The sequence below is a fragment of the Megalops cyprinoides genome, chromosome 21, assembly GCF_013368585.1.
Source record: "Megalops cyprinoides isolate fMegCyp1 chromosome 21, fMegCyp1.pri, whole genome shotgun sequence".
In the NCBI taxonomy this organism is placed as follows: domain Eukaryota; kingdom Metazoa; phylum Chordata; class Actinopteri; order Elopiformes; family Megalopidae; genus Megalops; species Megalops cyprinoides.
In genome coordinates this window covers 13,362,778-13,378,106 of record NC_050603.1, presented here as the reverse complement: position 1 = coordinate 13,378,106, position 15,329 = coordinate 13,362,778, and the positions used below count along the sequence as shown (strand labels likewise).

Sequence of the window (15,329 nt, the reverse complement as noted above, 5' to 3'; positions counted from 1 at the left end):
GCCAAGTCTGAGATAAAAGAAGAGAGAGATGGCATTGACAAGCAGATGGATGAGATGAGGAGAGAAAAAGCCAAAATGGACATGATTTCTGTAAGTCTAGAAAGAGAAAGGGAAGAAATCAATGAAACCGCTGAGCGGATAAAGAAGGAAAGAGATGAGGTGGAAGCCGACAAGGCTCAGGTCCTGATGCAGATGGTATTGGTCGAGCTCAACATGGAGGAATTTGAGAAGCAGAAAGACAAAATAGATGGTGTTATGGCTGACTTGCAAAAAGAAAAAGATGTAATGGAAAAAACCAGAGAGGAGATCAGGAGAGAGAAAGATGATTTGGAGAAAGCCAAGGCTGAGATAAATGTACAAAGAGATGGCATTGACATCCAGATGGAGGAGATGAGGAGAGAAAAGGCCAAGATGGACATGATCTCTGAAAGTCTAGAAAAAGAAAGAGAAGAAATCAATGAATCCAAAGAAAGGCTCAAGAAGGAAAAAGATGAGGTGGAAGCCACGAAGGCTCCAGTTCTCACGCAGAAGGAATTGATAGAGCTCAGTATGGAGGATATGGAGAAGCAGAAAGAAATGTTGGGTGTTATTATGGCTGACATGCAGAAAGACAAAGAAGAAATGGAACAATCGAGGAAGGAGATTAGGATAGAGAAAGGTGACTTGGAAAAAGCCAAGGCAGAAGTAAATCTACAGAAAGATGTCCTTGAGAAGCAGGCGAAAGACATGATGACAGAGAGAGACAAAGTGGAGCAGTTGTCAGCTGAGCTAAGGGAAGAAAAAGAAAAATTGGAAACAATCAAAGAGGAGATAATGAGGGAGAAACTTGATTTGAAAAAGATCAAAGCTGATGCAAAGGCACAGAGGGAAGACCTTGACAACCAGATAGATGAGATTGGTAAAGAGAGAGCTAAAGTAGACATGATGTCTACTGACATGAGGAATGAAAGAAAAGAACTGGAAACAATGAGGGAAGAAATGAGCAAGGAGAAACTTGATTTAGATAATGCCAAATCTGAGATAAAAGAAAAGGAAGATTATCTGGAGAACACCATGGAAGAAATGATGACAGAGAAGAATAAAATACATCAAATGAACCTTGAGTTTCAGAAACAGACAGATGAGATTGCACAATTCAAAGAGGAGATTTCGCATGAAAAGAATAACATAGAGTTAATGAGGACTGATTTGGGGAGACAGAGAGATGAAATTGAGAAATCCAGGGAGGAGATAATGAGGGAAAAAGATGATATCAAACACATGAAGGTTGAGATGAAAGTACAGAAAGAAGCTCTAGAACAGAAGGTGGAAGAGCTAGAGATGGACAAGGCCAAGGTAGACATGATTTCTGCTGAGCTCCAAGCACAAAAAGAAGAAATGGAACAAAGCAGGGAGGAGATGAGGAGAGAGAAAGATGACTTGGAAAAAGCCAAGTCTGAGATAAAAGAAGAGAGAGATGGCATTGACAAGCAGATGGATGAGATGAGGAGAGAAAAAGCCAAAATGGACATGATTTCTGTAAGTCTAGAAAGAGAAAGGGAAGAAATCAATGAAACCGCTGAGCGGATAAAGAAGGAAAGAGATGAGGTGGAAGCCGACAAGGCTCAGGTCCTGATGCAGATGGTATTGGTCGAGCTCAACATGGAGGAATTTGAGAAGCAGAAAGACAAAATAGATGGTGTTATGGCTGACTTGCAAAAAGAAAAAGATGTAATGGAAAAAACCAGAGAGGAGATCAGGAGAGAGAAAGATGATTTGGAGAAAGCTAAGGCTGAGATAAATGTACAAAGAGATGGCATTGACATCCAGATGGAGGAGATGAGGAGAGAAAAGGCCAAGATGGACATGATCTCTGAAAGTCTAGAAAAAGAAAGAGAAGAAATCAATGAATCCAAAGAAAGGCTCAAGAAGAAAAAAGATGAGGTGGAAGCCACGAAGGCTCCAGTTCTCACGCAGAAGGAATTGATAGAGCTCAGTATGGAGGATATGGAGAAGCAGAAAGAAATGTTGGGTGTTATTATGGCTGACATGCAGAAAGACAAAGAAGAAATGGAACAAACGAGGAAGGAGATTAGGATAGAGACAGGTGACTTGGAAAAAGCCAAGGCAGAAGTAAAACTACAGAAAGATGCCCTTGAGAAACAGGCTAAAGACATGATGACAGAGAGAGACAAAGTGGAGCAGTTGTCAGCTGAGCTAAGGGAAGAAAAAGAAAAATTGGAAACAATCAAAGAGGAGATAATGAGGGAGAAACTTGATTTGAAAAAGATCAAAGCTGATGCAAAGGCACAGAGGGAAGACCTTGACAACCAGATAGATGAGATTGGTAAAGAGAGAGCTAAAGTGGAAATGATGTCTACTGACATGAGGAATGAAAGAAAAGAACTGGAAACAATGAGGGAATTGATGAGCAAGGAGAAACTTGATTTAGATAATGCCAAAGCTGAGATAAAAGAAAAGGAAGATTATCTGGAGAACACCATGGAAGAAATGATGACAGAGAAGAATAAAATACATCAAATGAATCTTGAGTTTCAGAAACAGACAGATGAGATTGCACAATTCAAAGAGGAGATTTCGCATGAAAAGAATAACATACAGATAATGAGGACTGATCTGGAGAGACAGAGAGATGAAATTGAGAAATCCAGGGAGGAGATAATGAGGGAAAAGGAAGATATCGAACACATGAAGGCTGAGATGAAAGTACAAACAGAAAGTCTCGAAATGAAGCTGGAAAAGTTAAAGATAGACAAAGCCAACATGGATATTATGTCTGCTGACTTAAAGACACAAATAAAAGAAATGGATCAATCCCATGCAGAGATTAAAAGGGAAAAAGTTGTTTTGGAAAAAGACAAAGCTGAAATAAAGAAGACAAAAGATATACTAGAAAACACCATGCAACACATAATGATAGAAAAGGAGAAGATAGAGCAGATGAACATTTACATTGAGAAAGAGATGAATGTGATTAACGAATTGAACAAAAAGATATTAAGTGAAAGGGCAGAGATAGCATTGATGATAAATGACTTACAAAGACAGAAGGAAGAGACCTTAATGGAGAAAGCTCATTTAGAGCAGATAAAGGATGCGATACAAAGACAGAATGAAGAGATGAAAAACATTAAAGGAGAAGGTCAAAAAGAGGTTAAAAAAATGGATGCTGAGTCCCAAACAGATGATGATGAGCTGGAAAAAAGAAGAGATGTAACAGCGAAGGAAGAGATGATGATGATTATTGAAGAGAAGGAGACGTTGGAACAGATGAAGAGTCAAATGAAGAGAGCAAAAGAAGAATTAGACCTCAGCCATGAAGAGACCAAAAAATTGAGGGATGAAATTGAACTGAAAAAGAAAGAGAAAATGAGATTTAAGGCCAAAATGCAAATTATGATGATCGAGATACAGTTAAGGGAAAAGCTTGATGAAAGATTTGAGACGGAATACAAAGATGTGGAACAGAGAACCAGCTCAATGACAGATAAAGAAGAGCTAGAACATGCTAAAGCTGAAATACCAAGAACAATAGAGGGGTTGGAAAAAAGGAGAGATGAAACTGACATTTACAGAGAGCTGGAAGAAAGAGTGGAAGAGACAATGAGTGAGAAGGATGAGATGGATGAGACTGTGAGAGAAACAGAAGAGATCAAGACTGATATGTTAGGATTGAAAGTAGAAATGGAGAAAACACAAGAGGAGAGCAAGAGGGAAGAACTGCAGCAGACAACTGCATTACAGAGAGAGAAAGAGGAGCTGAAACAGACAAAGGCTGAGATACAGAGAGTCAAAGGCCTGCTGCATAGAAGGGAAGAAGAGATAGAAAATCTTCAGGAAAAGATGCTCAAAGACCTAGATAAACACAAGGAAGAGATAGCTAATGAAATGGAGAGACTGAAAGAGGAAAAATTAACTGAAATTGAGAGGCTAAAGGAAGAACTGAATATAGAAGCAGACAGACTCAGGGCAGAAAAAGACAGAGAGATAAAGAAACTTAAGGAAGAGAAGGATGCAGAGATAGAGAAACTAAGTGATCTGATGGCTAAAGAGATGAGGAGACTAAAAGAGGAGAAAGTAGAAGAGGGAGAGGAGAGGCACATGGGAGGAACCAGCAGGGAGGCAGGAGCTGCTCCCTGGAGATTCAGGGGAGTGTTGGACTGGCTCAGGCAATGCTGCTGTCCAAGAGAGCCTGTAGTGGTTGAATATGTGCCATAGTATGACTTTTCCCAATATGTGATTCTATATTGAAGTGTGTGTGTGTGTGTGTGTGTGTATCACCTGACATGAATTTATTCATTCTTTTCAGTCATTTAACACTTTTTTGCTAGTTCTAACACAAAAAACACAAAACATGTTCATGAAAATCTTAGTTGAACTAAATAAGCAAAATTAATCCATGAAGGATAAATAGGCAGCATTTTGGACTGCAAAATATTACTTGTGTATTTTATGAATGTCAGTTAAGACTGGGTCATCCAGATTTTGTCATGACTGACTATTTTCAATACAAATGTCCAATACATTATAAAAAATATTAGCATTACAATAGTTCAAATACTTTTTTGGTTTGATATTGATTTATGTTAGACAAAGTACTTGCAAGCTGTTTTTGGACTGACAAATTAGATTGTGCCTTTTAAGATAAACTAACACATATAGGTCATGTCAATTACATTTGCAGTGAATTGCACAGATCAGAAAGCATACCTTTATTTTCAGTGATTTTCTTAATTTCTTTTTTCCAGTGTTATCCTGAAGGACACCCTTTCCTGGGTCGAAACATTTGGAGATTAGCCAGAGTGCTTTGTCAATACTGGGTATTCCTTTTGTTCTTTCTTTTTCTAACTGCTTACATACTTGAATTGTACTGAGCATCAAACATCAAACTGAGGGTACAAAACAGTACTTTATCTGAAATAGTACATTTAAATCACTGAAAAGGAAATAATGGTTTGCTTTTTGACCCTGTGTGCCAGATAAAATGGCATGTTTTTTTTTTTCCAAATGAATGGGAGTTACACATTGAGTGAAATGTATGCTGCATTTAGTAATTTTGTTTTCTTGTGCCACCGTTGGACCTTTCTATTAACAGGTAGATAAAGGTCAATGTCATTCATTTTGGATATAAAAAGAGAACTTGAAAGATAATGAACATAAATTACTTTCTCCATGTGGATATCAGCTGGTTGTATGAAAGGCAAGGAAAGTTGGTCTGAGTTTCAGCACATAATAAAAACATGTAATCATAAAGAAATTATGTATTAGTATAGTATAGCATGGGGTCAGTTCATCCTCAATTCCATCTCACCAGTTTGTGTGCTTTTCAAAATGTCTTGTTAATGTATATAACCCATATATGTCCCAGCTCATGACACACATTATAACCCACATATATAACCCATATATGTCCCAGCTCATGACACACATTTTCTTCGTTTTTTTTTATTATGTGAAAAATATTATGAAAATTGTATATTCAGCTGACATAGGAATTGAAAATGCCAGCTATATGTGATGGGACGGCATATAGCAGAACGCCCTTGAACCTGGATGGCTTTTCAGAAGGGGTGTTAAACTGAGGTCCTAACTCACTGTGGTCATTACGTTTTCCGTGACCCTGACTGTGAAGAACAGTGAAGGACAAAGAAGAACAAATATGTGTCTAACTCATCCTTATGGCCCGATTTTATTTTTCAACTAAATCTTCCTCTCTCCGTTGTAACTGAGGAGTGGTGATTCTTCTACCATATAATGGACTGCCGTGCTGTCTCCCTGGTGAGGCGCTTCACTTTGGCAGTGCAGGAGGTGCATTCCCACTAAAGTTCTGAGCGGACAATAAGGTAAAGGACACTATATGAGTGCAAACAATTAGTTAAAGGACTGTGGACTGTGGCTGGGTGATGCACTACAAAGGCTGACGGAACTGAAGATCTTGTTGACATGCAGCTATGCCACCCCAGCTGCTGTGTTCCAAAAGGATGCTGTCCTGCATCAGACATCAACTGCAGGAACTGACCAATCACTCTTTACGGACTGGGTGTGCCACTGTGTTTGTCCTTCCTGGAACCACTTTGCAGGCTTTGATTGTTCCTGTTATATCACCAACTGTAACAGTTATGGCTCATGGATCACGAGACTCCCCTGAGGGCATCTGTGTGGCCAGGGCTGGCCAATTGTGTCATACCAGTGGGTGCAATCTTGCTTTACACTTTCACTGATGAACTGGGAGTCTCAGGGTGTAAATGTGCCCCTTTAGGGCTTTGGTCAGGGTCCCTTGTGGGCAGTGACCTGCAGAAGGAATACCCTGCCTCAAGCGCAACAATGGGAACCTCGCTTCATGTCTCACAAACCCACAGACAGTAGCAGGTCATTCTCATTTCCAGTTCCACAAAGTGTGTTGTTGTTGCACCTTATCCTGGGCTAGAATTCATTGAAAAGATCTTTGCTTTGGTTGAAACCTGGATGAGAATAGGCAATTCCATTAATATAATTTTTAAACCCCTTTTCCCCCTTTTCTTTGTTTTGTGTACCAATTACCAACTACCAATTCTATATTTCTTTATCAGTGTGGTGTTGTTGTGTGTTGTCCTAATTAAAATGTGTGTCATAATTTGGACAGGGTGGCAAAAGAGGATGAGCTGATTCTGTGGAATGGACACCTACCTGAGGGCTTGTGCTATTTATTAATTCCTTGGCATGTTTTTAAACACCTCCTCTTAAAAACAAAATTATAAAAGTCTATAGTAGCTCTGCTGGTAAGGCATTTGATCTGAACACAGACCAAACTATACTGCCTTGGTTTGAAAACGGGCATGTTATTTGTGTCCAGGACAGTCGTGGGACAAAGTGGCTTTGTTTTTCTGGGGACAGAGGTGGGTAGGTTGTCTCACCAATCTCAGGTACTTGCAGGTTGCACGGACGATGTCAGCGGAGTTGCGCCTATTCTCCAATGAGCACCCACTCCACTGCAGTTTGCTGTGTGATTGTAGAGCAAAAAATATCTGTTGGCTGCCTGTGAGTGTGCCGGTTGCATTTGTCTCACCTCAGAGCTCCTGTGCAATTGCGGAGGTTGTTGTAATGAGACATGCCTAGTGTGCGATTGACAATTCCAAAAAAACAGGTTTGCATAAAGGGGGAAGAGCATTAAAAATGAATTTATACTGGGTTCATACTCATCATAGTTTCAGTCATTGTGGTGCTCACCATTTAGAATGTAAGGGTTTCTCCCCCTACCATATCCTAGCATGCAATAACTTATCTTCCAATGGTTATTGTAGTTAGCAGGTGTGTAGAATGACATTGAGTCATTGAGCCATAAAGACTGTTATTCTGACTGGTCTTATTTCAATTTTAATCTTATTTTAATCTTGCATTTGAATTTATCAACATGAATGTTTGGATAGTTGTATTTGAACCAGTTTGCATTACCTAGAAGAACAGAGCTAAATTTTATCAATGTGGACCAGTTGAGACCACTAAGCTACTTATTTTGCGAGTGATTAATACAAGATTGTTTATACAGCACTGCACTAAAAAGTGGTTAGGGTTGACACATTTGGTGTGATGTTGTACTACAGGTATTTTGCTCCTAAATTTAATTTTTTGTCATTATATGTAATTTCATGTTTCTCTGCACAACAGTCAAAGATTTCTTACATATTTTTCACCAAGAGCTGCCTTATGTCCTTGATACAAAATGTCTTCGAGCATGTACCCATACATTTCTTTACATCTCTGTAGTATGCCATTAACTGTCAGTCTCTTAATAAAGATTTTGAATTGCATACTGCTCCCTGGTGTTTTGAAAAACACAATGGTCAGAGAGGGACCCTATTCTGTTGAATTCTTGTGCCATTGGTACATATTTGTAAACCTTTCATGGTGTAAGGCAAGCCATCGTTGATTAGTTAAATGTGCATATTATAAATGTCATTTCACTGGATGTATGCATTATGGGAGCTAATTATCCTTAGGTTTCATTGTAAGACAACAGTTACATTAAATTAAGATGTAGGACTGTCAAAATCATTGTTGTGTTACGAAGCAGCATTTATACTACGGACTGGCTTGCTACATTATAAATTTTTTGAGGACAGTCCAAAAATACCATTTAAAAATTAATACAGAAAGAAACAAATAAAATTCACCATTTATAAATGTAGTTTTTCTTTATTACTTATTTTGTAATTGTGTCTCCCTTCTCTCTCCTGATCCCTGGCCTCTGGTCCCCCTGGTTGTGTCTCTGTCTCTCCGTAGTTCTGTGGCTTGTGTTTTTGTGTGAGTCTTGCTCGCCCCAGTTTTCTCAGGTTCTTAATCAAACGGCCTCTGCCAATGCACAATTTTAAATGAACATGAATGTATGAATGTACCCAAGAAAAAAAAACCCACTTTAAACTTGATTTATATTTTCGGACTTCATACCTTTAACGCGATACCTGAAAATGTGTATGTAACTGTCAAGTTCACCATCCAGTGGAAACAATGATTTCCCCCCCTACATTCTGTGGAAGATTAAATGAATAATAATTATTTCAATTTTGTCTCAAATGATTTTTTAACCTCTGCTTTGCAGTTATGACAACATCCACTGAAATGGTGGTAGGAGATTGGGAAATCATACATAACAATTGAATACAGAAAACAACAGGCTATAGGCCTGTTTAAAATATTTACTTAAAGTAATTAATATCTGAGAGCTCTTTGAAGATTCAGGTAAATGGTCTTGACCCCCACATGTTATTTTCAAAAACTATCATGTTATTGCTATAAAGCCACATAAGGCTGATTCTATCACTTTCCACAGTAATGTCCATTACTGGTAAGCCTACAGTGGTAACCCTGTCAGGAGGAGGACACAAATCTATCTTGCCCTTGTGGACTCTGAGACAACTGGTTCAGGAGGCAATCAGAAATCTAAAGACACTGGTTGGAAGTCTCCAAATCAGACATCAGGCATTTTCAGGATACAAAGCATTAAAAAAATAATCATTCAATGCCTCTTGTATGACTGTGACATGCATAGTTGGTTTGTAAGGAGGAAGCCTCTTCTGAAAGCAGACTACAAGAAGAAGTCACTTTAATTTGCCAACCTACATCTGAAAGACAATTCAAAGTATGTCTTATAGTCAGATGAAATGATAATGAAGCTTTCTGGACATGCTCATCAACTGATTTGTGAAATTAGTTTATTTTTTTTAATTTAGTAATTTGTTTTCTGTTCTGTTTTATGCCTATTTAATTAGGGGTAGGAAAGGGACTACATATGTCAGTACCTTTAAAAGCCTACTCCTTGGTAGACTTTTTATCATAGCTTTAGGGGGTTTTGAGTAATCAAAGAGTAAGTGAACAGACAAGCTAGGTTCTGTGAAACATTGGGAAAATTCTCCCTTTAGACTCATTTTCAGGAGTTATAATGCAATTACAAGGCTTGAAATTTTATTTGTTTTTTATTTGTTATTATTTTATTATTACGTTTTATTTGTTATACAGTTTCAAAAAGTAGATATTTTACACCACTTACATAGGGTGGGAATGTTTCTGCTGGGGAGCAAGATTGCTGCAAGTATTGCTGTTATTAAATATGTGAAATAGAAAATAAAAGTTTTGCTGATATGATTACATTAACAAAACTGTGTGTTGGATTGTGCAATAACAAGATGATATGTTGTGACTTGCTGATGTAAAATTTAAATCATTTTCGTTGGGGTGCCTCCAAATGTATTCTCCATTTAGAAAATTAAGTCTTTTATTTTGAATTTTACACCCCGGCGTCACCGGAAGTAATTACTTCATTATTTTGGCTTCCTTCAGGCTCGTCGAGCAACGGTCCTGTTTTCTTTACTATCAATTAACTAAATATCTGTTACTATACCTTTGTCGCATGTGCGACAGGCTCCACTACGTAGCTCCGCCACTGACGTTACGTTTCTTATAACTAACTAAGCGTGCTAAAGCTTTTGATAAACAGTAAGATGTCGCAGTGTAGTAGTTTTCACACACAACTGGTTTCCGTTATGGAGACGTTGACTAAAGCAGCAATTGCAGAGATATGCAAGCTAGTCAACGACGGTAATGCCGTTTTGCGTTCTGAAATGTGTCGACGTCAGACTGAGAATGAAGTCCTGAAGACGAAACTTAAGTTACTGGAGAGTGAGCTGAGACTGGCGCGGAAACATGGACGCAGGGACAGAAGAGCTGGATATGGGGCGAGTCTTGCAAACAGCTGTGCGGATGAAGTTCACATTTCTAATAGATCAAGAAGCACTGGAGAAAGAGGTAGCTGACGATAGCTTGTGGGCAGGACAGCTACATGGTTATACATTATGTTTCTGATCTTTACTGGTGTTTTGTCTTGATTTTTAAACCAGTGCATTTGCTATTGTATGAGATCACCAAGTCGTACCAGCTTGTTAATTAGCTATCTGGCTACCTTGTCATTTGGTGACATGGTGCGAGAGAGAGGAATAATATACCTAGGAAAGATGCTAATTTCATATTATGACGGGGGAGTAGGTATTGATTAGTTTACTCTCTCCAACTAGCTGTAACTACAACGTTTTGTTTTGTATGTACTTTCAGCGATGAACAGTGAATGGTCCGCCCCCCACGGCACAGAAGAGCTCTCACCCCAGCAAGAAAGCAGCCTTTTACTGTCTGTCGCTATCACTGATGAGGTCAGATGGCGAATTTTTAGAGTTGTGATTTTTTTGTTTGTTTTGTTTTGTTTTTAAATCAAATTAGCTGCAGTTTATTGCTGGTGATTTCGCTAACGTCACCAGGTCTGATATAGCTAGTTATTTAAATTCGTACATAAGTTGTTTCTGCCTTGTTAAAGGATGTTCTTAATAATGTTCTAACCTAGAGCTCGCATGTCATTCTTTTTGTATAAATTCAAATGTTCAGCCCCCTGGTAAAATGTCAAGCTTAAATAATTACCTTCTACATGTTAATTTTAGGTATTTTGTTGAGAATTCAATAATCAGAACTTTTTTACACATCGTTAACACAAAATTGGTTTACAAGTCATTTAAAATTTACCTAGCTGCAACAGATAAACAGTTAGCAATAGTACTAAAATTACAATGGTTCAGATCATGACTTATTTTGCGCTTAAATTCTATGAGTGGAGTATTGTTCTGGGGTGTAGATCACTGCTGATCACAATGTTGTAACTTATGTAGTTACCTCTCAGTCAGTTTACCACCGTTTGTCTTTGCCAAGCAGTGGATTGCCATAATGGATATTTTCCTCATTTTTGTGTATATGTGATATACAAAGGACTGTTGGAAAACTGTAAACTCCATTCAGAGCAACCACCTTCTCACTGTGTTTAGCAGTCTTCAGAGACTGAGGGGGATGGACCTGAATCATTTCTTATCAAGGAGGAAAGACCTAAAGAGGACTTGGGGAACAGACAACTCCAGGAAGGACTAAAGACTGGTGGGGAGGGTAAGTGTGTGTAGGGCTGGGGCAGGTCAGACTCTTGGGAAGCTAGTGCTGTTCCAGAGGCACATCTGAAAGCACACACTACCTTGTCGTTGAAACTCAAAAAGATCCAAATGTGTATATATATATATATATATATATGTTCCACAAGGACACTCTACCTATTGTGGGTCTCATTAGAAAGAAAGATCAACCTGTCTTTGAGCTGCAAATCCCAGTTTACATCAATCCAGGGCATTCGTTGGGACCTGCTTGATTAATGTGCACAGGTAGTCAGAAGTGTATGGGAGGTGTATGGAGATTATGAGACTCATCTTGACCAGATTCTACATGTAGAAGCTTGAAGACAATACACATCACTGACCAATCAGAGATGTGAGGGATGCATTAAATCATACACTCTCTGGATTATCAGAGTTCAGATGTAGATGACTTTGAAAATTCCGTTGATAATTTTTATTCATGAGGTATGTGAACTCATAATGCAGGTACTCTGTATAAAATTAAGCATATTGTTTAATTTTTTAGATTTATCACTGCCATAGAATAAGTGTTTCACGTTACAGTGACAAGCAATGTGTTCTGGTCTTTCCCACAGGTGCTACTGAACATATTGCTGAGGATGGGGCTCCCACTGACCAGCAGCATTGTGAGGTGAGGTGCTTCAGTCTAAGGCAAGAGATGCAGCCAACACCTGCACGATGCAACGAGAGGCACGATCAGCTGGGGAATGTTTTCACACACAGTTACAGTGACGAAGAGACTGATCAAGATGATTTTTACCTGGGAGACAGAGACTCTGGATATCAGTCTGTTAACACAGGCCAGGAGCCACTTCTCTCTGGAGAGGAGAGTGTTGGACACACTCTGGCATCCCAGATAGGGTGTCTCGATGTGAAACCAGAGTCTGTGCCACTCAAAGAGGAGGCAGACATGCAATCAGTGTGTCCTGCTTTGGACAAAATGAGACATTTTAGGCAGTACCCACTGAATAATGGTGACTTGACACTACAGTCTAATCTTACGCAATATAGCCATTCATTACCAAAGTCCCTAATGTCAACAATATACAGCAGATCAGAGTTAGAATTAGACATTCTGAGCAAGAATGGAAGTACCTCTTCTGAGATTTCTACATTAACTAAGGAAATGAAGACCCGACGGAGACCTGGCACTGGGAAGAGACCAATCAGTTGTGCATATTGTGGGAAGAGTTTTGTCCGTAAAGATAATCTAAAGGTGCATTACAGAATTCACACAGGAGAGAAACCATATGTCTGTAAGGTGTGTGGGAAAAGTTTTGCTCAGTTTAATGGGCTTGTACACCATCGGACTGTACACACAAAAACAAAACTGTTCAGTTGCACACTTTGTGATAAAAGCTATGCTCAGAAGTGCAGTCTTAAAGTTCATCAACGCACACACACAGGAGAAAAGCCCTTCACTTGCACATGGTGTGGGAAGGGCTTTGCCCAGAGATGTGGTCTCAAGGTACACCAGAGAATTCACACAGGAGAGAGACCCTTTATATGCATAACATGTGGAAAGAGTTTCACCAATTCATATGTTCTTAAAAATCACCTGCGGATTCACACGGGAGAGAGACCGTTTGTTTGCATGATTTGTGGTAAAACCTTTGCTCAGAACAACAATCTTAAAGTACACATGCAGAAACACACAACAGAGACCATTTAACTCAAAGCAAAGTAATTGTGATCTAAAGGGTGACATTAAATAGCATCAAAGTCATAAGCTAAGAACTTAATGGTCTATTTCAGGGGAAATGCTATTTGGATCTCTGGGTGAGTTTTGCAGTGTTATGTAACAAGAATTTTAGTGATTGTACAGTATGAATTGGGTTGGTGTTGGAAGTACCCAAAACAGGTATTTTGCTTCTACATCTCAAGTTTAGCCATGGCCAAGGTTGGGACACTTTGTGAGCGAGTAGTTTATGTCACATTTTACCTTAAGTCAAGAACTGTGATGTTTGAGTGACGAATTTTACCACTGAAAAAGTCATCTTAATTTGGTATGGTCCAAAGTAAGTAGAAAATGATTGCGTTGGCTTGTGAAAAATGTCTAGATACAATGGCTATGTAAAGCTTTTGTGCCTCTTTGAGTTACACGTAAGCTTTCCACAAGAGACCTGTAAATCCATACATTTTTCTTTGACAGAGAAAAACATTCTCCTGTATGGCCATTGATTCTAAATATTGAAGTGAAATATGTAGTAATAAGAGACTTGATCCATTTAAACGTTACTTAATCATTTTGTTTTCATGTGAGTAAGGGGCATGAGTCCTAAAGTTACTTCTGTGTGACTGATCTATGTATGCTAAATAACTACATGATGCTGTACTCCTTCAGTAATGGTCTCAATTGATAAACAAATTTACATTTTGGATTTAAAAAAAAAAAAATGAAAATTAGCCCTTTTGACATTTGAGGTTTGATGGGTCCTCTGTGCAGAGGTGCCACAAGAGGTGTCACAGAAATTATTGAAGAATTACATAATTGAATGCAGAATACTGTTGGGTAGAAGAAAACGTCATTTTCAATCAAGTTTGTTAGATTGTAATGGTGGATTTTTACAATGGTGCTGATTAAAAGTGACCAACAAGATCCTTGATTGGTAAAGTGACAATTGAACCTTATCTACAGTATTTCATTTTCTTTAGCTCTTGAACCCTCCACTTTGCTGGGTATCAGAAATGGATTTTGTGTTTTGAACAAAGCAGAAATATGACAGGCACTAGATCTATTGATCCAATGAGGTGCCAAGATTGTAGCCGAAAACTCCAAAATGGCATTAGTTTCTGCTTAAGTTCTGTCTTGAAAAACACATCCCAGGTATCTGGAGGTTAGGTTACAGCTAATTTATGAAAGTGTTCTGTGTCCTTGTGTAATAAAATGTAATTCCATCTGTTTTTGTAACTGTGGTTTATTTTTAGGCAATGCACCATTAAATGTGTTGAAATGCTTTTCAAGGAACTGTAAACATTCTCCAATTTCACACATTTGTCCTAGTTGACTAGAAAATGTCAAGGTGAAAGACATCTTATCTTAATGTAAAACACTGCTTTTGACCTTCAGATATATCAACACAGTATATGGACAAAAGTATTCAGATGCCTGACCATTACATTGTAATGACATTGTATTCAAATACATATACTTTAATATGGAGTTGGTCCCCCTTTTGCAGCTATAACAGCTTCCACTCTACTTGGAAGGCTTTCCACAAGATTTTGGAGTGTTTCTGTGGGAATTTGTGCCGATTCATTCTGTAGAGCATTTATGAGGTCAGGCACTGATGTTGGACGAGAAGGCCTGGCTCGCAATCTCCATACCAGTTCATCCCAAAGGTGCTCGATGGGGTTGAGGTCAGGGCTCTGTGTGGGCCAGTCAAGTTCTTCCACACCGAACTCATCAAACCATGTCTTTATAGTCCTTGCTTTGTGCATTGGGGCACAGTCATGTTGGAATAGAAAAGGGCCTTCCCCAAACTGTTGCCACAAAGTTGGAAGCATAGCATTGTCCAAAATGTCTTGGTATGCTGAAGCATTAAGATTGCCCTTCACTGGGTATAAGGGGCCTAGCCCAAACCCTGAAAAACAGGTGTGGCCAAATACTTTTGTCCATATAGTGTATGTATGCCCCTTTTGGACAAATCACTCTGATCAAGTCAATCAGTATGATAGTGTCCAATGCCATATTGTGAAAGAATTATATTTACAGAAAAACACTCAATTATGTTGTATCAGTTACAGTTACACTCCAGAGCAGATATATCTGCTAACTTGCAACATGGTTATTGTTATTGTAACATTAAGCTTTACAGGTCCTACATAATATGGCAAATAACGAAGACCAAAATTAAA

General features: G+C 38.7%; 2 protein-coding genes across 2 annotated transcripts; both read left to right on the top strand.

Annotated features, from left to right (window-relative positions):
- Positions 1 to 6: 6 nt before the first annotated feature.
- Positions 7 to 4,218, top strand: LOC118769167 (trichohyalin-like). The gene is made up of 2 exons (XM_036516195.1): positions 7 to 1,425; positions 2,629 to 4,218. The coding sequence occupies exons 1-2, from the start codon at positions 46 to 48 to the stop codon at positions 4,216 to 4,218; spliced, it is 2,970 nt and encodes a 989-aa protein (XP_036372088.1). The 5' UTR covers positions 7 to 45.
- Positions 4,219 to 9,815: 5,597 nt separating this feature from the next.
- On the top strand, positions 9,816 to 13,370 carry LOC118769088 (zinc finger protein 567-like). The gene is made up of 4 exons (XM_036516100.1): positions 9,816 to 10,278; positions 10,582 to 10,676; positions 11,337 to 11,451; positions 12,047 to 13,370. Exons 1-4 carry the CDS (start codon positions 9,975 to 9,977, stop codon positions 13,141 to 13,143), a joined length of 1,611 nt encoding a protein of 536 aa, XP_036371993.1. The 5' UTR covers positions 9,816 to 9,974; the 3' UTR covers positions 13,144 to 13,370.
- Positions 13,371 to 15,329: the final 1,959 nt, after the last annotated feature.

Bases quoted from the DNA above. Each gene is read 5' to 3' on its own strand.
- LOC118769167 (XM_036516195.1), top strand. From the start codon at position 46: ATGGATGAGATGAGGAGAGAAAAAGCCAAAATGGACATGATTTCTGTA. The intron at 1,426-2,628 runs AAAGCCAAGTCT...CTGGAGAGACAG, and splicing joins GAGAGAAAGATGACTTGGAA to AGAGATGAAATTGAGAAATC.
- LOC118769088 (XM_036516100.1), top strand. From the start codon at position 9,975: ATGTCGCAGTGTAGTAGTTTTCACACACAACTGGTTTCCGTTATGGAG. The intron at 10,279-10,581 runs GTAGCTGACGAT...ATGTACTTTCAG, and splicing joins AAGAAGCACTGGAGAAAGAG to CGATGAACAGTGAATGGTCC. The intron at 11,452-12,046 runs GTAAGTGTGTGT...TCTTTCCCACAG, and splicing joins ACTAAAGACTGGTGGGGAGG to GTGCTACTGAACATATTGCT.